The 23,484-nt window shown below is 53.0% G+C and overlaps 1 protein-coding gene across 3 annotated transcripts in view; it reads right to left on the bottom strand.

Moving 5' to 3' along the window:
- The window catches only part of ITPK1 (inositol-tetrakisphosphate 1-kinase), a 178,508-nt gene that overhangs the window by 101,466 nt on the left and 53,558 nt on the right, over positions 1 to 23,484 (bottom strand). The window contains exon 1 of one of the 3 annotated variants that reach the window (XM_087448032.1): positions 4,799 to 5,113. The exons of the other annotated variants lie outside the window; for them this stretch is intronic. Within the exon in view, the coding sequence (XP_087304158.1) occupies positions 4,799 to 4,807 (9 nt within the window). The 5' untranslated portion in view covers positions 4,808 to 5,113. Of the gene's footprint in view, positions 1 to 4,798; positions 5,114 to 23,484 lie in introns of those variants that run through there. 3 annotated transcript variants of the gene reach the window in all.

Here is a 23,484-nt window from a genome sequence, read left to right as displayed (position 1 = left end):
CTGGATTCCATGTTCTCTCATCACACAATTCACTTTGTCCAAATCTCATCCACCACCTCCTGCCTCCAGGCCTTTTATCCCATGAAGTTCCCCCCGAATGCCCCCTCCTCCAAGTCTTCCTTGACCCTTCCCTGCAGGCAGAGATGGCAAGCCTTCCCTCCATCCCTGCTCTCAGCACAGGTTACTCTGAGTCTCAGAGACCGCGAGTTCTGGGGTGTGAGCATATAACTGACCCGGGACTGACACGAGCACAAAAGGGCCACACTAAAAGGCCATTGTGCAGCTCAGAGAATACGGGAAGCCAGGAGAGCCACGCCCGGAAACCAGACCCCAGCAAAGAAGGCTGCACCCAGAAGCACAAAGAAAGTGGGCCCTGCAGCAGTCAGACAAGGACCTGCTATCCAGCCCAAACCCGGGCACGCAAGGCTCCCCATCCCAGCCAGCACCCACCTCTGCAGCGGAGCCACCGCGACGAATGCTCCCCGTCCCCGCTTCCCAAACACCAGGGCCAGGTGGCGGGTCTGGCTGGCAGGTTCCTGGGCATGTGCCCACAGCTAGGATGTGTCCACGTCCATGTGCAGGAGGAGAGAGAGGAAGGCCCTTCCTGCCTGACCTCCACGACCCACATGGAAGAGAATTCCTCAGAAGTAAATTGGGGGCTTCAGATGCTGGGAACCCCAAAACACAGTAAACCTCTACTGTGGCCCTGTGCTGACCCTCTCTGACCATGAGCTCCCAGCAGCAAGGACCCCATCTCACCCAGCCGGTGTCCCCCATGGCGTTTAATACCACGTGCCACCTATGAAATGCCAACAGCAGGGACCCCCTATCGCACATCTGCATTTGCAGGCACCTTCCCATCTCATCTCAGTCCTCAGGACACCCACCACAACGGGTGCAACTAAAGTCATTTTTTTTAAGTTAAGGAAATTAACCATAAGCTTAAATGTCCTAGATCTCATAGCAACAGATCCAAGATTCAAACAGAGATCTAACAAACTTGAAACACGTTATTTCCTACTCTGCTGCCTCCGTATTCTAATAAATGCTCACTGAATGAATGACGGCCACATATGAACAGAAAGTGTTGCTAAGAGCAAAAGCAGTCCCTTTCTCCTCAGCCAGGTAGCTTCCCTCCCATCCCAGGCCTTGATGCTGAGGGTTTTGGAAAACGCCTGGTACTTTTTCAGGTCACCGAAACCCCCTTGACATGTAGCCATTTGGCAAAAGGACTGTTTGAGGCTGCAATCTCACCCGTTTTGAGGGTGTTGATCAAACACCTCACCACTGACAGGACTAGGAACCAGGCCAGGGCAGAGCTGGGCCCTAACAGGGCTCTGAAGAAAAGTTCCAAAACTCGGCTCTGTGTCGTCTGCCTTTCTGCGGGATCTGGGGCTTGTGGGGCGACCCAGGTACTGGCTTCAGGATGTTGGGGGGCTCAGGATGAGAGGGAGGTGCTAGTGGGCCAAGAAAGGGAGAGAGGCCTCAGACAGGGGGAAGAAAATTAAAATTTCGATCCTATCCTTGATACAAACTGACTTGACGTCCAAAGCCCTTCTCATACAGCTACAGCCAGGATAAGACAACCAGGCTGCCTACCACGGCCCACGCTTGGAGGAAAGCCTTAGAAATTTCTGGGCATTAGAACAAAATATTGACCCAGGATTGGCCACCTGGGCCACAGGTGGGTTCACGCACACACAGGAACAAAGCTGGGGCTCAGAGAGGTAAACACCACAGGAAACATTAACACACACGGGGGGTCAACTCACTGACCATACTTTCCTTTGGGGCTCTTCCCAACAGGAAATTCCACACAAGTGCCATCCTGGGTCCACACTAGCAGGGCAGCCCCACCCTGTCCAGCCCTACCCGCCTGGAAGAACAGAGCACACCCGGCAGGAATGTGCAGCCAGGCCTGGCTGGGAGGAGGCCAGCCCTTATCTGTGGCCCGATTCAAGCCAGACTGGATGACCAAGATCTTTAAGCCCCAAGGCTGGAGGTGCTGCAATCAAGTACCTGCTACTGGGACATACCACGGTTCTGGAGGTCACGCCCAAACCACAGTCTCTTCTTGACCTGTCAGCGGCAGGCATGGCATCCTGCCCAGGGCCACGCAGGGAGCCGCCCCCCGCCCTTCCCATACCACTGCCCCCCCTCCACCTGAGAGCCCACCCACACCTTTCTACTTTGTCCCTGACACATTTACTGCCTCAAAGTCCACTATTTGAGCCCACTATTCAGGCACCATCCCCACCCTAAGTTCTGAGCACAATGGAGAAACTCTCCCCTTCCCAGAGCCCTCAACTCCCAGCATTCTAGAATCCGGCTTGTAAATGACCAGCCTCTCTCGCCATCGCCCAGGGAGGCCAGAGCCAGCAGCTGCAGGGGAATTCCGGCGGGGAGTGGCCTAGAGACAAATGGAGGAGCACAGAGGAAACGAAAACAAGGCAGCTAGTGTGGGACGACAGGGAACGGTGGGGACTGCCAGCAAATGGTTTAAATACTGGCAATTAATTCAAAGGAAAGAATGTGTAAGTCCTGTGTAGGCCAAGAGGGTCACCTGTAGGCCAGATACCGTCCAAGTCACCAATCTGTGATCTGGTCCACGGCCTCTGCACAGATGAGGAAGCTGAGGGCCAGCCACAAGGAAAGCGAACACGACAAAGGTCACGCCAGTAATTACTGAGAAAATCCAGGATAAAGTTTAGCCCAAAGCCTAGACCGGTGCTAATTAATCACCTCCCCCCACCTGCTGAGCTGTGGCCCTGGCGAGTGATGCTGCACAAGGCTGGCAGCAGATGGAAACTGCAGGACATGGATGATCCACGGAGCCCTCCAGATAAAGGACTGAGAGCTGTCCACTCAAGGGCCTGGGATTGAGTCATACGCAATAATTGACCAAAGCTGACCATCCTCCAAGGGCGTGGGGATCTCAGATCCCAGAGGAGGGAGAGACGGTGGCCCAGGGGGCACCAGCACTGTGAGGTGGGGAGAGGGGTGTGGTCTCTGCATACAGGCCCAGCTGGAGGGGCTGCCTCAAGCCCCAGGCTGATTGAGGAGGAAGCAGCACGAAAATCCAATGACACTGTGACCGACTGGGTCCAGCCCCAGGGACCTCAGCCAGTGCAGGCTCCCAGAGCAGAGGAGGTGGGGGGAAAGGGCATTTACGGCCCCCACCCCTGTCAGATCTACCCTAAAGAACCAGGACCCCCGCCACGCAGCCTTTCGGCCTGAGATGAAAGCCTGTGTCTGAGGTTCCATGTGTGATGCTGATTCATCGGCCCGTTGTCCTCGCCCTCGCACGCCTGGCGGTTCAAGATCAAATCAAACCTTCAGGCCTTGCCTCTCAGAAATAAGCCGAGAGGCCAGGTACCTCCCTGGGCAAACCCTCAGGCTCCTCTGTTCTCGCCCGCCAACAGTCCGCCTCCCATGCAGCTCCTCACGGGGCTGGGCCACTGGGCCGCTGGGAAACGGAGAGGGGCGGCCAGGTCGGTGCAGCCTGTTAATTCAGCCTCTCTGCTGACCCTGGCCACAGGCTGCGAGGCGTCAAGTATGCTGTGCCTCCCTCATAACAGAGGCTCTTCTGCAAATCACCAGAATGGGGGAAGGTAAGAGTAAGGGAGATGCTGTGTCTACCTGAAAGGTTACAGCACTTACACACCAATTAGAGACCCTGGTTTACATGCAAATCAGACGACTGACTAACAAGGACCAGTAATTAAAATTCAACTATATTTTTACTGCTTTAAACTCTCTAATTCAGACTTTACTGCTTCAGAACTAATTTCAGAGTCCAGTCTCTAGCTTGGGCGAAATCTAATCCCACCCTGGGCCAGAACTGCCAGAGTACCCTTCCTGAAGCTGCTCTGCTCACCCAATCAAAAACCTTCAATAGCTCCCCACTGCCCCTCCACGAGGACCCATACTGCCTCCAGCTTCCTTTCCACACTCACAGCTCACGACTCCGGGTGGACTGGTCCACAAACCTGGCCCCAAGCCCTCGGCCTGCACGCATGGAGCCCTCTCTGACCCCCACCCCACCCCCACCAGGCTCTTTTCTTCTGTAAACGGCCCTGTGTGGTCTGAAATGAGCCACACTGCTCTATCTTAACTCTCAGAGCATCCTGACCTCAACTCCCAGGCCGACTATAAGCTCAACTTAAGACCTTTTTGTGGGCTGTGCTCAGGGTCTCAGACATGCACCAACTTGCTTACAGGAAATGGCGTACAGGAAAGCCGCAATCATTAAGCAGGCCACAGGCTGGCCCCGTTTTCCATTTTGTACGGGAAGAAACCGAGGCTCAGAGAAATCGTGCTAGCCCAGGGCCCTGGGGTGGTGGCCCCGAGACCTGCGCAGGGCCCACCGGGCTCAAATTTCCTCTCCCACGCATCCTCCCATGCGCTCCAGATAAAAGAAAACCCTGAACCATGTCCCTGTCTTACGAAAGATAAGCCCAGCGTCCAGGAAGTGGTGAAACGACTGGACTCAGTGCTCAGAGGCTCCCGAGTGCTCTGGGGCTTCTGGACTTTCAGCCAGGTAGGGAGGGACAGCCCAACAGACTGGGGGAAAAATAGGGCAAGCAACAATATCTCCAAATGAGTGGTCAACTGGAAAGCAAGGCGCAGGATCAGGGATCAGTATTTTTCCATTTCTCCGTGCACTGAACACTCCAACAGCCTTCTCCCGCCCAGTGACATTACTACTGCCTCCCACGCAGCTGAGAAACTCCCCAATAAACAGAAACAGCAAACAGATCAGTCATCATCGTCAAAGCTCAATTATGAAATAACCTACCCAGACCATGTCCCCACATCAGGAACTCCTGTCGGCAAAGTCACTGGAAGGATGGACACGCAAGGGCGGTCCATGCAGCCCAGCGTCGAGGCTGCTGTGAGTCCACTGCAAGCCCCGGCCAAGGGTGAGCAGGGAGCAGGAAAATCACACAGGCCTCTTTGCTGTCGCTCTTCTCTCTCTCTCCATCCACCTCCCATCTGAACAACTGCCCCTCCCCAAAGTCAAAGTGGGGTCTGAAGTGGGAGAGAAGATCAGACAGATGGACCGCTCGTAAACAGAGAAGTCTGGGCCCTCGTGGTGACTGAGGTTGCTGAGGAACCACCACCATTTCTGCCCGCCCAGCATCCGTGGCCTGCCCTCAACAGAGTCCCCTTGCTCTCCCACTTTTAAGCTACATATAATCCAGGGCGGTTACCACTACTCACTTTAGGGCGGGCATGTGACTCAGGCCTGGCCAGTGAGAACATCACGTCATCCAGACCCAAGTCACTGGTTCAAGACGAGGTATTATGGGTGGAATTGCAGCCCCCAGTAAGAGAGGGTGACGTCCTAACCCCCTATCTGTGAATGAGACCTTATTTGGAAACAGGGTCTTTGCAGATGTAATCAAGCTGAGATGAGATCATTAGGGTGGGCCCTGATCCATTATGACTGGTGTTCTTATAATAAAGGGAAACCACACCAGAGTGGGTAGGCGTTGGGGGTAGGAGAAGCAGATGAAGGGGATTAAGAGGTACAAACTTCCAGTTATAAAAATAAGTCAGTCACGGGGATGTAATGTACAGCATAGTGAATACAGTCAATAATAGTGTAATAACTTTGTAGCGTGACAGATGTCAACTAGACTTATCATGGTGATCATTTCAACGTATATAAATATCGAATCACTATGATGTGCACCAGAAACGAATAGGATATTGTACGTCAATTATACCTCAACAGAAAACAATAAGAAGAGGAAACACCACTTGAAGACACTCACACAGGGAGAGAAAGACCACATGGAGATGGAGGCAGAGACCGGAGAGAGGCCGTCACTAGTTAAGGAACTCCTGGGGCCACCAGAAGCTGAAGTAACAAGGGAGAATCAATGGGAACGTGGCCCTGCCAACACCTTGATTTCCAACTCCTAGCCTCCAGAACTGGGGATACATTTCTATTGCTTTAATTTGTTATGGCAGCCCTAGGAAACTAACACAATAGGTATGGAACCCAAGCCACACCAATCAGAACCAACAAGCGTCAGCAGCCCAGGGGCTTTCGCTGGAAGTGGGCAAGAGGAGAGTCAGACTTGCTTCCCGGGAGGTTGCTAAGCCAGTGGATGGAGCTGCTGGCAATCTCTTTCACATGACTTGGCAAAGCCTGCCCCAATACAACCTACACAAGGAGCCTGAAAAGTGAAGAAATATTTCTGATGCATAAATTTGAGTCCTTGATGGCCTGAAACCTGTCACCCCTACCTCTGGACTTTTTGAGTCTTTGATGTTGAAAATCTGTTGCTTACAACCTGAAGAGCCTTTAAGTTTGATCATATACAGGGTACAATTCGTTTTTTAACGTAACATATATGTCCAAATGAACATGATCCCCAGTAGTCATCGTCTTAAGTATCTAAACTTTCAACACTACCAGTAACAACACTCAGAGCACTGGTGTCCTTCTCTTTGGCACGCACTTTCAGCCTTCAAAGTTTTGTTTCAGTGATGGCCAGTCTTTAAAGAGGTGTATTTGATCTTTGATAACAAAAAACAGTTCAGCCAAGCTCAGAATAATCAGCGAAGATGTGTGTGACTAAGAAATGCTGACTGAAAATGGCTTAAATCATAAGGACAGAAAGTTTGGAGGGAGGTAGGTTTCTATGCTGACAGCTTGACATCAGCAAGAACCCAGGCTCTTCTCAAGTTTTTATTCTGCCATGCTTACCAGGGTAGATTTTTGTCCTCATGCCTATCACCTCGTGGTCACAAAATGGCTGCCACAACTACAGGTACCCTGTCCCCAGAGGTATCTGGAAGGCAGGAAAAAGGGGACAAGAGTCAAAGAGCAGCCCTTTTATAAGACAAGAAATACTCTTTCCTCTTACGTCTTACTGGTCAGAATTACAAGACATGGGTGTCCCCAGCCACAAGAGAGGCTTGGGATGCAAGTCTCTGGCAAAGGGAACAGTGTTTTCATGACAGGCCTAGGTCAATCACCAATGCCACTAGGAGCAAAACAAGGAGTGTGTGGAAGACGGAGAGTGAAGATATGCTGGGAAGGCCACTCCCCAGATATTAAAGAATAATAGTCCATGCATCCCTTAAAAGTTTTACAAAACCCACTTCTCTGGCTTATATACTGACCTTGGGGTAAAGTCAATAAATATGCAAGAATCACTGATCAAGGGCCTCCCATGCGCCAGGTTCCTTGCTAGGTACAAGGAGCCTGGGCAGAGGCCAGAGGCACCCGAGGGGAGTTGGGGAAGGCTTCCACTAGGAAGCGACACCTCACTGGTATCTGAAGGATGACAGCAGGGGCGCCGAGGTGGGTCCTGAAGGGTGTGTGCAGGGGCACAGAGATGGGGGTGGTTAAGGGTTTGCTGGTGTGACTTGGGGAGTGGCAAGAGGCGAGGTGGCAACTGGGAAGAGGCTGGTAACCTCTCTCAAGACTTTCACCTACAGACAATGGGAAGCAGGGGAGAGGCTCAGGTATTCTTGATGAAAGACCACACCACAAAGGTGGGGGGCTGGTGCCAAGAGGCAGGGATGCCAGCCAGGGGACTGGCAATACTGGGTAAACGGGGACAGGGGACCTATGACAAAAGGATGGAGGGGGGATGGACGAGAAACATCCAAAGAGAGAACCCACAGGGCCCGGAAACTGGTGAGCTGTGGATCTGGAGGGACAGAGGCAGCTGGGCTGGCTGCCCGGCGGGGAGACGGGGGGAGTGCCTTCTTCACGATCTGAGGAAACAGGAGAGGCAGCAGGTCTGGAGGGGAAGGTGCTGAGTCAAGTTACAGAACACGAGACTTGCAGGCAGAGGTTCCTCCCAAACGTCTAGGCCTGCTGGGGGTGGGGTGAGGTGGGGGCAGACCAAGCCCCCTGCCGGGGGGTGCACCCACCCCAGTGCGCTCAGCTTCACCAGCTGCAAAAGACCGTGGGGGGTCACTGCTACACCGTTTGGTTGAGATGTCAAGCATAATCACCCATTTCAAGAACAACTCTGAGAAATTCTAGCACATTCGACTCCTACGAGCATCTTCACTTCACCTTTCATAGCCAGAGCTTGCTTGGGAAGAGTCTTAATCTCTGCCTGGGGGTTCACATGAGGGTGGAGAGAGGCTGATAGAGCGGAAAGCATTCTGAGTTCAAATCCCAGCTCTGCCAATGAGTAGCTCTGTGACCCTAAAATTTCCACATCTAAAAGGTAGGATAATTAATCACCCCCACAACTCGTAAGACTGTCTTGGGGTTTATATGAGGGATTTTTTTCAAGTGCTTTATAAATCACTCCCAAATGTTAGCTATATTTACATTGATTTTATTGCTGGACTCCTAGGAGGCCAAGCACGCAGAGTTAGTTTCTACGGAAGGTTTTTTTCTTTCAGGTGCTAGGGCAGCCTGGGACCAGGACCCCAGTGTCCTGAGCTTCCTAAAGGGCCCAAGTCTTGACGTCAGACCTGGCTGACACCCCCACCAAGGAGGCCTAGTCTAGGCTGTCCTTACCCTGGGGGCCCTGTCTGTCCCGGTGGGAACCCCCAGAGACTGCCTGAGAGTGATTCAGGGGCTGGAAGTTCACCGCAAGGACTCACCTGGCCTCCCAGCTCATGAGCAACCCACCCCGCTCCCCTGGCCCACCCTGCATTCGATAAAACACCTGCCTGTACCACCACCTTCCTCCCAAACCCAGGATCCCCAAGGGGCCGGTGGCTGAAGCTTGTGGGCTCAGTCACAGAGGAAATGCGCTCTATCTCCTATACCCAGATTAGTCCCCTACTCTGAGAGCAGGCAGTGCAATCTAGGAAAGGGACCCGGGCACAACCCCCCAGATGCCAAAGGACCCAGAAAGAGCTTCCACGGCTTTCCAAGTGAGGCACAACTGGCCCCACCACATCCTCCCCCAGCACTGTTTAAAACCAGGGGTTCTCAGACGAGAGTCCTCAGACCAGCAGCCCTCAGACCAGCAGCATCAACATCACCAGGAAACTTGTCAGAGATGCAAATTCTCAGGCCCCCATCCTCATCTCCCCCCTCAACCCCACCGCAACCTACTGGCTCCGAGACTCTAGAGTGAGGTCAGGCACCTGGCTGAAGACACTCCTGGGGATTCTGGTCACACTCAAGTTTAAGAACCAAGGCTTGAAACCAATAAGCCTCACTCTGGCTGCATCAGAATCACCCGGGGAACTTCAACACAAACCAGTGCTCAGGACCCACCCCCAGAGATCCTGACACAATTAATGCTGCCCCATGAGTACTTTTTTTAAGTACTTTAAAACATAACACAAGGAGCACAGAGGATTTTTAGGACAGTGAAACTATATGATACCATATGGTATATGATACTAGGATATACTACTATGATATGATACTATAAGGTGGATACATGTCATTATACCTTTGTTAAAACCCATAGAATGTACAACACCAAGAGTGAACCCCAATGTAAACTACAGACTCTGGGTGATGATGATGTGTCAAAGCAGTTCATCGACTGTAACAGATGCACCCCTCTGGGGGGAATGTTGATAATAGGGGAGGGGGGGTCAGGGGGTATGTGGGAGCTCAGCACCTTCCGCTTAACTTTACTGTAAACCTAAAAACTGCTCTAAATAATAGTCTATTAAAAAAAAGCTCCCAGGTGACTGCAATTCAGGTGGTCCACGGAGCCTGGGCTGATGCTCAGGAAGCAGGCACGACAGCCAGGATTCAGAGTCGGCAGGTAAGACCACAGAGGTCTGGAGCAATCAGAGAAGATGCTAGAAGGAGGGAAGTCATACACTCATAACCGAAGAAGGGAAAGATGGGGTGGGGAAGGAAGGGCTTTCTGGTAGCCCATCCAACGACTCATTCATTCCAACTCTGCTTTTAACCTCTTCCTTCCTCTCATCTGCCGTAACCCCACCCTCTGGTGCGGTCAGTATGTCAAGTGCTGGCCTGAGAGTCGCTCTATTCAGAATCCCCACAGGCCCCATTTTCTAGCAGGTGAACTTGAGCAAGTCACTGCATGTGCCTGCTTTGACCTCACCTTCCTCATCCGTAAATGGAGGGTATTAAGAGGCTTGAGCAGGCGACCGGCCCCGGGGCCTAGTGGTTAAGTTTGGTGTGCTCCGCTTCGGCAGCCCAGGGTTCAGTTCCTGGGCGCCGACCTACACCACCCGTCAGCCATGGTGTGGTGGTGACCCACATACAAAACAGAGGAAAATTGGCACAGATGTTAGCTCAGGGTAAATGTTCCTCAAGCAAAAAGAGGAAGATTGGCAACAGATGTTAGCTCAGGGCGAATCTTCCTCAGCAAAAAAAAAAAAAAGAGGCTTGAGTGGGATACAGGGCCTGGCAGAGAGTAAACACACAATAAACACAGGTTGTTATGAACAGGCTGGTGCAGACTGGAGCCCACATCTGTACACAGAAAACAGCATCCAGACAATGGATGTTCTCGTCTTCTGCCAGCACCACCTCTCTGGCTTGGAGGCCAGAGCTGGAGAACAGAGCACAAGGGGAAGTCCTGTACCTTCACACCCACGTTCCTGAAGACAAGCGGGACCACTGCGACAGAAACACCCTTCATTCATTCCCTAAATGTGCGCTAGGTACCTGCTCAGGGCCAGGCTCGGAGTGCAGAACCTGCACACCTTTGACGACAGGGAGGCTCCAGGCCCGTGAAGGGCAAGGATGTCTCTGGGGTGCTGGCTTCCCGCCAGGGCAGGGTCTCCCTGGAGCCCGTATCACCGTGGCAAGGGGAGCATCTTCCCCAGAGGGGAGCCTCAGGAGGAGGGTCACCCACGTCCTGACAGGCACTGCTGCTTGAGAACCAACATTCTAGAGAACCCAAGGGTACGGATTACAAAGAACAGCACACCCTCTGCCTCCCGTGGCTTTTTTTGCCTTTTGTTTATATGAAGCCTTTTATTGAAGTATAACACACAATAAGAGAAAAAGCATGCATCCTAAGAGAGCAGTTCGATGAATATTCACAAACTGACACCCAAGATCAAGACGGAGAAGAGAAGCCTGCAGGACCCTAGCAGGGTCCGTCATGTCCCCACCCAGTACTCTGTCCCCAGAGGTAACCACTAGCCTGCCTTCTATGCCCACAGAGTATTCTACCTGTTCAAGAACTTCACGTCAATGAAATCGTGCGCTAAGTGCTCCTCTGGGTCTGGCTCCTTTGGTTGAATGTTAGTCTATGGGACTCGCCCATGTTTTGCATATGGCAGCCACTGCCTCATTCTCACTGCTGTATAGGATTCCATTATGTGACTATGACACAACCTACGTATCCATTCTACGGCTGCTGGATATTTGGGTGTTTCCACTTTGAGACTATTATGAACATCCTCTGTCTGTCTTTTAGTGGACATAGCACTCCTTTCTCTTGGGTATATACCAGCGTGGAATGGTGGGGTCAAAGGGCAGGCATATGCTCAGCTTTAACCAAGCCATGTTCCAAAACCCCACATCAATCTCCAGTCCCTTCTCCTGCTTTATTTTCCCCCCAGCCCTCTCCACCATCTCACACACTTCATACATTTATCTGTTTTCAGTCTCTTGCCCTTCTAGACGTGGATGCTCCATGAGGGCAGGGAGTTTTGTTCTCTGCAGAGTCCCCAGGACCTCGACACTGCCTGGCCCAGCACAGATACTCAGCGAATGCCTGCAGGCCAACCGAGCTCCCGCATTCTCCCCTGCACACAGGAGCTCGGGACACCTGTCAGCTGTCCCCTCTGGTCCCTTCCCAAAGCCTAAGGCGCCCATCCTCATCCAGGCCCTCGCCCCAGCTGCCAATCAGGCCTCAACTGGAGACTGAGAGGCACCCCCCAGCCATTCCTGCCACTCCTACCACACAATGTCCAGTTCCCGGGACAGAGTGTACAGGCTCCTGGGAAAGCTCCAGCCTCGAGTCTTGGCCCTGTGAAGACCGGCCGACTAGAGGGGCATTCCTCAGTGCCGGCTGCAGGCCAAGCCCTCAGGGGACAGGCGGGGCAGTCAGCACCCAGCGGAGCTCCCAGGCAAGAGAGCCGGGGAGGCGGGTCAAGCAGCACCATGGGGCGGGGCCAGGTGAGGCCTTTGAACTACAGGTGAGCTGTGGTGAAGCTAAACCTGACCCAGTCAGGGAAAGCAGAGAAGGCTTTGAGGAGGAGGGGTATCAGGAACTGCCTCTTCCAAAATGCCTGCAGTCGCCCAGAGAGAGATGGCTGGGGCAGGCAGGCAAGTGGAGACTGGCGTGTGCAAAGCAGGGGGGTGGGCCAGACGTGGCTGCATTGAGGGGCGATACCTACCCCTGGCAGGGCAACGGGAGAGGGGGAGATGGAGCTAGAAAGATCACAGGGTAGGATGGTGGCGGGGACAAAGAACAGCCAGGCCAAGGCCTCTGGGCTCTGTCCAGCGAGTGATGGAGCCTCACAGGTGTCCTAGAGGTCATCCAATGGCAGTGTGGCAGGCACAGGTGAGAAGGCACCTGCCATCTGGCTGAACTGTAGACTCTGACCCAGCAGGTCTGGGGGAGCGTGTGTATTTCCCACAGACGCCCCGCGGTGCAGGTGCTGCTGGTTCCGAGACCACACTCGGAGCAGCAAGGGCTTGGGGGGCAGAAACAGGAGACTAGAACAGCGTACCCTCAGAGGGAAGAGGGACCCACAGGGGTGAGGTAAAGTTTGAATGGAATCCAGAGTCTTCAACAGCTCACTGGACCAAGGCTGCCCTCGGTGCGGCAGCCACCACTCTATTTCACATTGCCGGCACATTCCGGAACCTTCCACACCACCTCAGAGCAGTGCCTCTCCTCTAGAGCCTCAGACCCCCAGCGTCGCCGTGGCAACAGCCCACAAACACAGGAGCCCAGGCCTCAGTGCCATAAACAACCCTGACAGATTCAATAAATAGAGATGTACTACAGCAATTTGTGGGGAATTTATGAGAAATTAAAAATTCAACTTGGACAATAAACAACCCATTTCAGAATTTGCCCCACTTAAAGTTAAATAAACCGCATGCGAGCATTTTTTGAGCATGAGGTTGTGAGGCTAAAAAACGGGCCATGCCAGGAATGCTTCCTGAGCCTCCAGAGCTGGGTGCTGCTGGGGAGAGCACACCCGCTTGTCTGCTCACCTCACTGGGCACTTTACAGTTTACAAAGCACCTGCAGCGGCATTCACTCACCTGGTCCTCCCAAAACCCACCTGGGAGATGGTGGAGCAAGCATGATTAACACTGTTACAATGACAAGCCTCGCAGTGCCGGAGAGCCTGAAGCAGTGACTTGCTCAAGGTCACACAGTGGTCAAGGTCAGAGACAGGATGCAAACCCAGGTCAGCTGACGCCAGAAGCACCGTGCACACACAGGCAGCTGCGTGTGCATTTGCTACACACACAAAAACTGCACCCGAGTCTGGTCTGATGTGGGCAGCAGGCTGAATTCTCTAGAAATCTGCCCTATTTACAGAACATCAAAGGGGCCTGCCTCAAACAGGTCAACAAACTCTCACTCACACTCACTCGCCCCCTAAGGCGGCAGGAGGGCTCAGATCTCTGACTGCAGTGCAACCGGGGCAACCTCACCAGGCTGTCTTCAAGTGGAAAGGCTACGAAATAAGGAGACAGAGATGGAGAGAACAGCTGGGAGGTTTTCTACCCCTGCTCTCTCAAGAGACAGAGATTCACGGGAGGGGAGAGCAAGATGGGACCCCAGAGATGCCACCAGGGCCATCAGCCCATTTCACAGAGGAGAAACCAAAGCCGGGTCCAGCTGCACGAGAGGCAGGGGGCCCGGGTCTCCTGCTGCCCAGGCTGGGGGCCTCCAGTGCCGCCACCTTGACTTAATTCCTACCCCTCCCATGAGCGTCACACGACCCGAGGCCTGCAGGTGCCCACCTATCGTCCTCACCAGGCCGGCTGGCTCCACGACCCGAGTCTCCAGTTCAGCAATGGGCTAATTCTCTCCTGAGGGACTGCAAACAGGTGGGGGAGATTCACGGGCTCTCGGCCCGCTGTGCTGGCAGGAGCCCTCCCCAGCTCCCCAGTGGGGCAGAGGCCCACCCTTCTCCCGTTCTTCTGATGGCCCTAGGGTCTCCCCAGGACATGGGCATTGAGGCGGCTGGAGACTTGGTCATCTCAGGGTCACCTCAGCAGAGGCCTGCCGCTGGGGGCCTGGGTAAATGTCCAGCAGTGGAAGGAATGAAAGGACCTGCCTGTGCTGGGCCCCAGTCCAGAGAGTGTCAGCTCCCTCACAGAATCAATCACAACCAACCAGGTGACAGAAAACAGGCCTGTGGGACGACGGCCACAGGGACATCTGGGAGGGCCAGACAGCAAAGTTGGAGCTGGGGGGCCATGCTGGAGTCTGGGTAGGGACAGAGGTCCCTGGGTCCCCGTCCCGACAGCCTAGGGATGACACTTGGGCACAGGACACACTGCTGCTCTGCCCTGAGGTCCACCGAGTCACAAGCAGGGTGGAGGGGGTGCTGGGCACTCCCTGCTGACCCCCCACCCGCTCTGTACCCTGCTCTGTGCCCGGGAGGCTGACCTCTGAGCGGTGAACCACTCAGGATCCTGGGCTTCCAGCTGTATTCAGCCAACAGGGCCCACCGGGAGGATGCCAGAGGGCGCGAGGAAAGAGGGGCTGGGGTATTCATTCCCACCCACCCCAACCCCCCACCCCCGCTTCAACAACACGCCTTGGACAGGGCCTGGGGCTCACTGTGACTGCAGGCCCCGCAGGACAGGCCTTTGCCCCACTGGCCCTAGGAGCAGTCACAGGCCTCCACAGCTAGATTCTCTGGTCCCTTCACCTTGCCCACACCTCTGCAAGTCGTGCCCACATTAAAGTCACTTCATCAGAACCATCTGGGAGATTCTGCTTCCTGCCAGGTCCCTGGGTGAGATGAAGAGAGACAGGTCCAGGTCACCAAACATTATAGGATCAGAATATCGGGAATAAACTTGACCCAGAGAGACAAGTGCAGAAGCATCACGCAGAGTGGACAGGGTATAGGCCTTTTCACCAGCAGGAGAGGCAGGCTGGAACAGGTGAGCATCAGTATGGGGGACACTGGACCAAGCTTGGCAATGGAGGTGACCCTGCTCTGTGGCAAAGGCCCATCCAAGATATTGGGGGCTGGGTTCGTGGCAGTCTTAGAAAATTCAGGAAGGGCACAGTACGTTTTTATGGGAAACCAGGGAGGTCTGGTTAGCACCGGGGCAGGGGTGGGGAGAGTGGCTGGGGGAGAAAGAGCCCAGGCCATGGGTGTCAAGTCCATCTGGGTTCAAAGACTACAGTGGCTGGTACTTGCTAGCTCTGTGACATCTGAGCCTCAGTTTCCTCACCTGCAAAATGGGGAGAATAATAAATAGATCCCCCCTCACAGAGTAGTTCTGAGAACTAGCAAAATAAAAGTAAAAATGTCCAAGAAAGCTGGGGACCTAGGCTCAGCAATGACAAGGAATTGGTTCAAAGCCACGTGGTCAGGATTCACTGGGACACTGACCTGTATCCAAATTGGAAATTTCTCAAAGTCTGGGCTGGGCCCATTCCACCGGGAAGCACTGTAGGATCGACTCAGGGTTGCGCCCAACTCTCCCATCCCAAAAGGAACCTGACATGCAAGCCGGTGTTGGATATTCTTTTCAGAAACTAACTTCCCAGTCCTCAGTTCCCTGACTACAAACTGGCAGTCGAAGGACACAGATGAATCCTAACACACCACTGCCAGCCATGGATCACGGAACACAGATTTAGTACCAGACTTTCTAGTAATATTTTTTTGATGCCCTATCTCAGTTAGTCTTCCCAACCTTAGAAGTGGTGCCGTGACAACCCCCTTCCAGGCGAGGAGGCTGGGCCCAGAGGGCTACATAATCTGCCCACCACCCTACTAGCAGACGGGCCACCAGGACCTGTGTGGGTAAGGCTGGTCCCTTGACCACTATGTGACACTTGCCACCTCAGAGGGAGGTGGACTAGGGGGATGGGAGCTCTCCAGCTCTCCAGGTGTCTGGGGTAGTCAGCATTTCCCCTGGGCCAGGAAACCACAGGTGTGTGCAAAGACAAGCAAAGCCCCTGAGAGCAGGACGGACCACAGGGCAGGATGCAGGACCAACGCGCAGACGGACCAGCCTGGAGGAGCAGCCTGCAGTCAGCAGTGCTGGGAAGGAGCAGGACTGGAGACCACCAGGGACCAACCACCTCCTCACCCGCACACACTCCTGGTCCCTCTTGCTGGGTCAGGAACACACGCAGGGCAAGATGCCCATGGGCAGCGCTGCAGCCGGGCCCCAGGCCCCAGCCACAAAGGGCAGAGAGAGCGGGTCTGGGCCGCGAGTAAGGAAGAAAGGAGGGGAGAGAGGACATATGAGAAAGAAACAGATGCCGGGTAAGTACCCAGGGACACTCGAAGTCCAGAAAGACAAACTCTAAAACAATGGGCCCCTTCTATGATTCCCTATAATGTTTGGGGTTTTCTCCCAAGAAGTACATATTACTTTTATAAACTGAAAAACCAATAAATATGATTTATCATTTATATAGCCCAAACAAATAATCACAGACTTGCCCCAACAATATCAGAACCAGATGTTCATCACATTACTTATAACAGTGACAAACCAGCACCATCACCCACATCCACAAAGGGAATTCAGTAACTTCAGTTACAGAGAGAATATTATGCAGCCATTAAGAAAACAAGGCTGGGGCTGGCCCCATGGCTTAGCAGTTAAGTGCACGCGCTCCACTACTGGCGGCCAAGGCTCGGATCCAGGGCACGCACCAACGCACCACTTGTCCGGCCATGCAGAGGCAGCATCCCACATACAGCAACTAGAAGGATGTGCAACTACGACATACAACTATCTACTGGGGCTTTGGGGAGAAAAAGGGGAAAAAAAGGAGGAGGATTGGCAAGAGATGTTAGCTCAGGGCCGGTCTTCCTCAGCAAAAAAAAAAAAGAAAGAAAGAAAACAAGGCCAAGTAGAACATCTAACAAAAGGGGAAATGCTAACAAGATGCTAAGTGTGTTTGTGGGGAGCACATCACAAACAGTAACAATTTTGTTTAAAATACACAAATACATCTTCCATTTCTCAGCACAGAGAAAAACTCAAAGGACATCTGTGAAGCATGACTGCTGGTAAACACGTTTCGCTCCCACCAGCTAGGCAGGAGGCTCTTCGGGACATTCTTGAAAGACATTTCACACCCCTTCTGGAGGGTCAGCAAGCACGCGGGACGGAGGTGCCGCTCTGGCAGGGGGCTCTGGTGTCCAGTGGAGGGTCCCTGGGCTGTGCTGGGACAGACGGGCTTGCAGTCAAGGCCGAGGACTGGTCTTAGCACACATCAGGGTGTTTCATCTTCTCCTCATCAGGGGTCCTTGTCCCCAGCAGACAAATGACGGCACTGAGGCTTCAGACAGCAAAGTAAGGAGGCTGAGGCCCAGGGCTGGCTTGGGGACACCCAGATCTCTAATGAAGTGGGAGCCAGGAATATTCCATCAGCACACAACTTATCAAGCCCTGGGCTTAAGGGAGGGCCAGGCTTCCCATTTATCCAGTTCAAGAAATGTGTGTCCCCACCCCCCACCGTGTATCTCCCCTCTCTCTTCCCTGCCAGGCTCCCCTCTCCCAGGCTACACTCTGGGCCATTAGCTCAGTCCCAAAGGCATCCTTTCTCATCCAGGCTTCTGGGGATCCTGTCAAAACACTGTAAATAACTTATTTCCACTTGGCAGGGTCTGCAGCAAAAATACTGCCCAGGCAGGGAGAAGGGAGGGAGCCAGGGGCTGCCTCCACGCCAGGAAACCCACATACCCCTCCTGCCGGGGACTGGTGGGCCCCCACCCACCAGGGATGGGAGAGACCCAGAGTCAAGGCCAAATTTCTGCCCAAGACAGGAGGGTGGGCTTCACAAGACCCCTCAAAGACATCTCAGGAGCAAGAAAACCAATGAGCTGCTAAGAGGTCCTTACTACCCCACAGCCCCACATATGACCCTAAGCCCCATCTCCTGGCCTCAGGCTACGCTCCCCTTAAGGAGGGCCGTCTCACCTGCCCTCACCTCACCTCATTCATCAATCTCATCACTATCCGGCAGATGAGCCTCAGAGAGATTTAGCCACTTGCCCGGAGTTGCACAGCTACAAAGGGGCAGAGTTGAAACTAGGGCCGGGTCACCAGACTCTCAGTCCAGGGAGGCAGCCTCCAGAACAGAGAAGGCACCTGCTCTCCCATCTCACACGCCTGGAATCCAGTGCTCTGGGCGGCACAGGGCAAAGACACTCCACTCCACCTGTCTGAACCTCAGTGCTCTCACCTCGCAAGAAGGGACGCCAACAGTGGTACCAGCAGGCAAGGCGTAAACAGGAGTTGTCACTGTCGCCACCTGGGCTGACTCACAGAAGCCCAGCCCAAAGACACCAAAGCATTTTGGAATTGTTACATGGGCATTTCAGAGCTCTGAAGCAACCTCACTAGGGTGATTACTGCCCAGACGCCAAGGCTAGTCCCTTCCTTTGAGAACCCAGGAGCCCTAAACAACCCCCCAGTACACCTGACCAAAGCCCCACCCCCGCTTCCCATCAGACTGCGGAGCGCCTCCCCAAAGTGGCTTCTAGGGAAGTGATGACTGGGCCCTGCTCCACCGCCAAGTCCCCGGGACAGAGTGCAGGCCGGGATCTCCTTATAGGGTATGCTCTGAGGCCATCACAGAGAGTTCAAAAAGAGAAATACTCAGACTGACGGTCCTGGAAAACAGGCCTGCGGGGAAAGGAACAAGGCATTCAAAGCCACTGGGTCCCTCAAAGGGCTGCCCCTGCCACCACTTGTACAGGACACCAGAGAACTCCGAAGAGATGTGGGGGCTGTGGTGGTTCCCAGGGGCGTTCTCGAGGTTGGGGGTGGCTGGAGGGGAGAAACACAGAGCCAAGTCACAGCCCTGGACTCGCAAACTCTTGGAAAAGCCATGGAATCCCAGCTGCACGCAGGACTCCTGGGGCCTCCCCCGGCCAATTATGAGCTAGCACACCAGGGGGGGCCTTATGTGGCCAGGGTCGGGGGTCAGCACCCCTCGGAGGTGATGCCTTCACCTCATCATGGCTGGACCCAGGGAGATCCAGAAAGAGGGAGGAAGTCAATCAGCCCGTGCCCCAGACGCACCCAGCCAGGGTAAACTCCGCTCTAACCCCAGAGCCCATCCTGCGTGCAGGGGACGGCCGCGGGCTGCCAGGTCCAGGAGGGGACGCCGGAGCTGAGACCTCACTGGACCACAGCAGGAAATCCACCCCTGTCGGCCCTGCTCTAACAAATCAGACAGACGTAACTTATATGGTAGACTTTTCTGGCTTCTTTACTTTTTCTTTACTTGTGATAACAAATCACACAAGAGATCCTTTTATCTTGGCTCATCTGCCTATCCAATCATTCAACTACACAACACCCATATTAATTTCCTCGGGCCACTAAGGACGACAACGACAGCCCCAGTAAATAATAGTGAACAGCAGCTTTTGAGGACGTGCTCTGTACCAGGCTCCGTGCTGTTCCTTAGCCGCATCATCTCAGTCCTCACAACTCCATGAGGCTGCTTCCATTATTACTGCCATTTTACAAATGAGGAAACTGAGGCCCACTGGAGGTAATAGCAGTTCCAAGTCCAGAGCCCGAGTCTGCTGGACACAGCTAGCTGCAGCCCAACACCCGTCCCCATCCTCCTCTTCTTCTTTAGTAACAGAACCCCGAGTTCATCTGAGCTGAGTGACAGCGTGCCCAGCAAAGACCACACTTGCAGCCTGCTGGCCGCCAGCTCTTAGAACACTCAATTGTGACTAAGGCAGTATAGGCGGCAGTGTGACGTGGGACTTCTATGGAGGCCATCTAATGAGAACAGATTCAGGTGCGAGGTGGGGGTGTCCTATTCCCTTCTCATCTTCTCACTACCTGGAATGTAAACATGATGGCTGAAGCCCCAGCAGCCATCCTCAGCAAGGAGGCTGGGGTCCAGGAGAGACCCCCAAAGTACAATGACCCTGCATGAGAGACTCATGGTGGATGCATTCAGGCCGTCATACCTCTGCTTCTCTTATGGCTCTCTCTTTTCATCGAGGTCAAGACAAAGATTTCCTATTTGTGACACTGACGAGGTTCTTCGACATTTTAGGAAGGAAGGTTCAACACTCTCTGTGGTTTTTACTGCCCCTCCTGAGGACTTAGAGTTGTTCTTCTCTGCGGCAGCTAATCTCATTTCCCCGCATGCCTTGGCCACCAGGAAGCTCAGAACTACCGTGATGTGCCCTCAAAGCAGCAGGCCTAACAGTTAATATTACATCCTCCTCTGTTCCCCAGACTTGATTTACTTCTTCTTCTTCACTAACCTTTCCTTTGGGGAGCAAAATAGAGGGTAAAGCATAAAGAACACTAAAAGCTAAGAACATCCCTAGACTATAAAATTAATGAAAGCAGCTCCTTTTTCTCTTCTGAGAATTGTTAAAATGGCAAATTATCTAATAAGTTAGGACTTCATAACAGTAAGGAAAACTCTCTAGTTTGTGTATACTTTCTGACCTTTCAAAACGGAGCTACACGACCTATCAACCTGTTGATGAATAAGAAATGCCCAACCTCCCCCCGCCCCAGCCAAGTGCAAATTAAGAACCTTCCACGATATACAAATGTTATCATTCTATTTCCTCCGTTCAAAGGCACCATCAGTCATAACCATCACAGTAAATGTTCACATCCCAATTTCAAAAGTATTAAAAGGTTTTTAAATAGAACCAAGAGAAAGGGAAAAAAGGGTATGTTAGCACAGGCATAGAAAAACAATGGAGAAGTTAACAGCGGTTACTTCTGGAGAGTGAGATGATGGGGAATTTTTCCAACTCACACATTTGTGTAATATTTAATTATTTCCCACTGACTTCCAGAGATTTCCTGATACGATGCGTCCCTAAACCAGAACACACTGCAGGCTGGCACAGTCCCCAGAAGAACCAGTCGTGGTCCATGGCCCTAAAGAGCTTACAGAGAGGGGGGAAGCCCCCACAGTACATGATTACACCATGAAATGGGAGCTTCTGTGCCTATGAGGTTGGGTGCACAGCACATGTGAGGGCCCAGACAAAGGAGGGGCTCACTGGGCCTGTGGGGTCCAGGAAGGATGTGAGGAGCTAGTGGCCGTGAGCTTGGGTGGACAGATCGCTGAGCGTCCACCAGATGCAACAGGAGGAGGGGCATGGTGGGCTGCTGGGACAGGGTGTGTGGAGGGGCAGGCCTGGCCCTGTGGATGCTGGGGCTCTGCACTGGATGCCCTGGGGAACACGTGAGGGCGTGGCCTGGGCTGGGTTCCCTGGAGTGGGAACCAAGTGCCAAGGGCTTCATGAATCCCTCCGAAGGATGGGTCTTCACCTTGTACCCTGGGCACTGCAGCCAAGCTGTGACAAGATGGAGCTCCTTTGAGAAAGAGCACGTTGACGGCTGGGCAGCAGACAGCCCAGTCCAGGAGAGAGATCGAGACCCTCAGGCAAAGGAACTGCAAGGAAATGCTGGTTTCAGAAATGACACAAAACCAGCAGTGGGGTACGGAGGTAAAGAGATGGACCATGGAGCCAGCATGTTGGGCTTGAATGCCAGCTCCGCTTCCTGCTAGCTGAGGGACTGGGGCGAGGGCTCTCTGACTCAGTTTCCTCATCTATAAAGTGGGGATAATAAAAGTTTATCCATTAAATAGAGCCAATAATAGTACTAATGATAGTCCTCTGGATTGTTTTGAGGATTAAATTAGTTAACATACATAAGTGCTTAGAGAAGTTCCCCAAACACGGTAAGGCTGTGTTCCTGTTTGCTTTGATCATCTCCCCAATCCTGTTATGATGACAGCTTCTAAGGGGGCACCGATATGAACAATTCCTTGGAACTCAATCAATTCCTGCACGTCCTGCGTTTGTAACAGCCGCCCCGAGGTCCAGAGGCCAGCAGGAAGACAGCCGGGGCCTCAAGGACCTGCCAGAGCATTGTCCTTCACTCGCCTCCCAGCGTCCAGAAATGACCACAATGCAGGGGGCAGACCCAGGAGGCCAGGTCCCATCACCTGGCAGCGCCCCAAACCACCCCCGAATGGCCCACCCAGAAGTTAAGAACAAGGGTTGGCCTTACTTTTCAGAGACACATACTGAAATATTTATAGATAAATTGACAGAACGGTGAGATGGGCCCTGAAATAACTCAATGGGGAACAGGATCTCCGTGAAACAACACTGGCCAAGTGCTGATGTGCATCAAGCTGAGGGGCAGGCACATGGGACTCAGACACTATGCTCTCTGATTTGGTATGTCATGCAATTTTTCCATAATAGGAAGTTAAAAATAATAATAACAATAAATAAGGGCCGGCATAGTGGTTAAGTTTGCGCTCTCCACTTCGGCAGCCCGGTGTTCACAGGTTTGGATCCCGGACGCAGACCTACACACTGCTCATCAAGCCATGCTGTGGCAGCGTCCCATATACCAAATAGAGGAAGACTGGCACAGATGTTAGCTCAGGGACAATCTTCCTCAAGCAAAAAGACAAAGCTTGGCAAGAGATATTAGCTCCCGGCCAATCTTCCTCACCAAAAAAAAAAAAAAAACAACAACAACAACAATATATAAGCCCTCTGGAACCAAAGTGCCTGGGTTCCCATCCCAGTTCCTTCACTCACCGTGCAGCCTTGAACAAACTGCTTGACATTTGTTTCAGTGTCCTCATTCATAATACGGGGATGACAGTAGCACATACCTAACAAGGTTGCTGTAAGGAATAAATGAATCAATAAATGTAAATCTTATGACCGTGGCTGGCACAGAGCGAGCACCCAATCAACACCAGACATTATAACCACGAGGCAGTGCGGTGGAGTGGTGGCCACAGAGCCATCCTTACAGGGGTGTTAGCTTCTGCCACCACTGCTTCTACGTCCCTGGGACCCCCACCCTCCCACTGCTAGTGCAGAGCAGGCACGGGGACCCTGCAGTAAACCACCGCCACTCACTGGCCTGAGACACTCGTGCACACACTGCAGGGGGGAGCGCAGAGCCGCAAACAGTCTACAATCATGGGCAGTGCCACACCGTAAGATCCTGATGCCTTAGACTCGGTAATGTCACTTCTATAAGTCAATCCAAAGAGAGAAGCTGAGATGTGAACAAAGACTGAGGTCCAAAGACATCATGGCAGCAACATTCCTAACAGCAGACCAGCAACCTCCTAGAACTTGCGGCTCCAGAGCAGAGCAATGGTCCAGACGCGGGGGACACACAGCCGGTGGAAAACTGCCGTTGCCGCTGTAATGGTCATTGCCACGGTGATTAAACAGCCATCAAAATACAAATGCCTATCCATCCCCCAAATGCAGGTCGCAAACTACGGACACAGAAAAGCCCAACTTGGAGCCACGGGATATGTAACAAATAGCATATTTTATGGAAAGATATGAGAAAAAACGAGAGGAAAGCATACCAAA

Source organism: Ceratotherium simum, chromosome 24 (assembly GCF_057802395.1).
Source record: "Ceratotherium simum simum isolate JZ-2026a chromosome 24, ASM5780239v1, whole genome shotgun sequence".
NCBI classification, from domain to species: Eukaryota; Metazoa; Chordata; class Mammalia; order Perissodactyla; family Rhinocerotidae; genus Ceratotherium; species Ceratotherium simum.
Note: the sequence above shows the minus strand (reverse complement) of the source record. Positions and strands in the feature narration are given on the sequence as shown.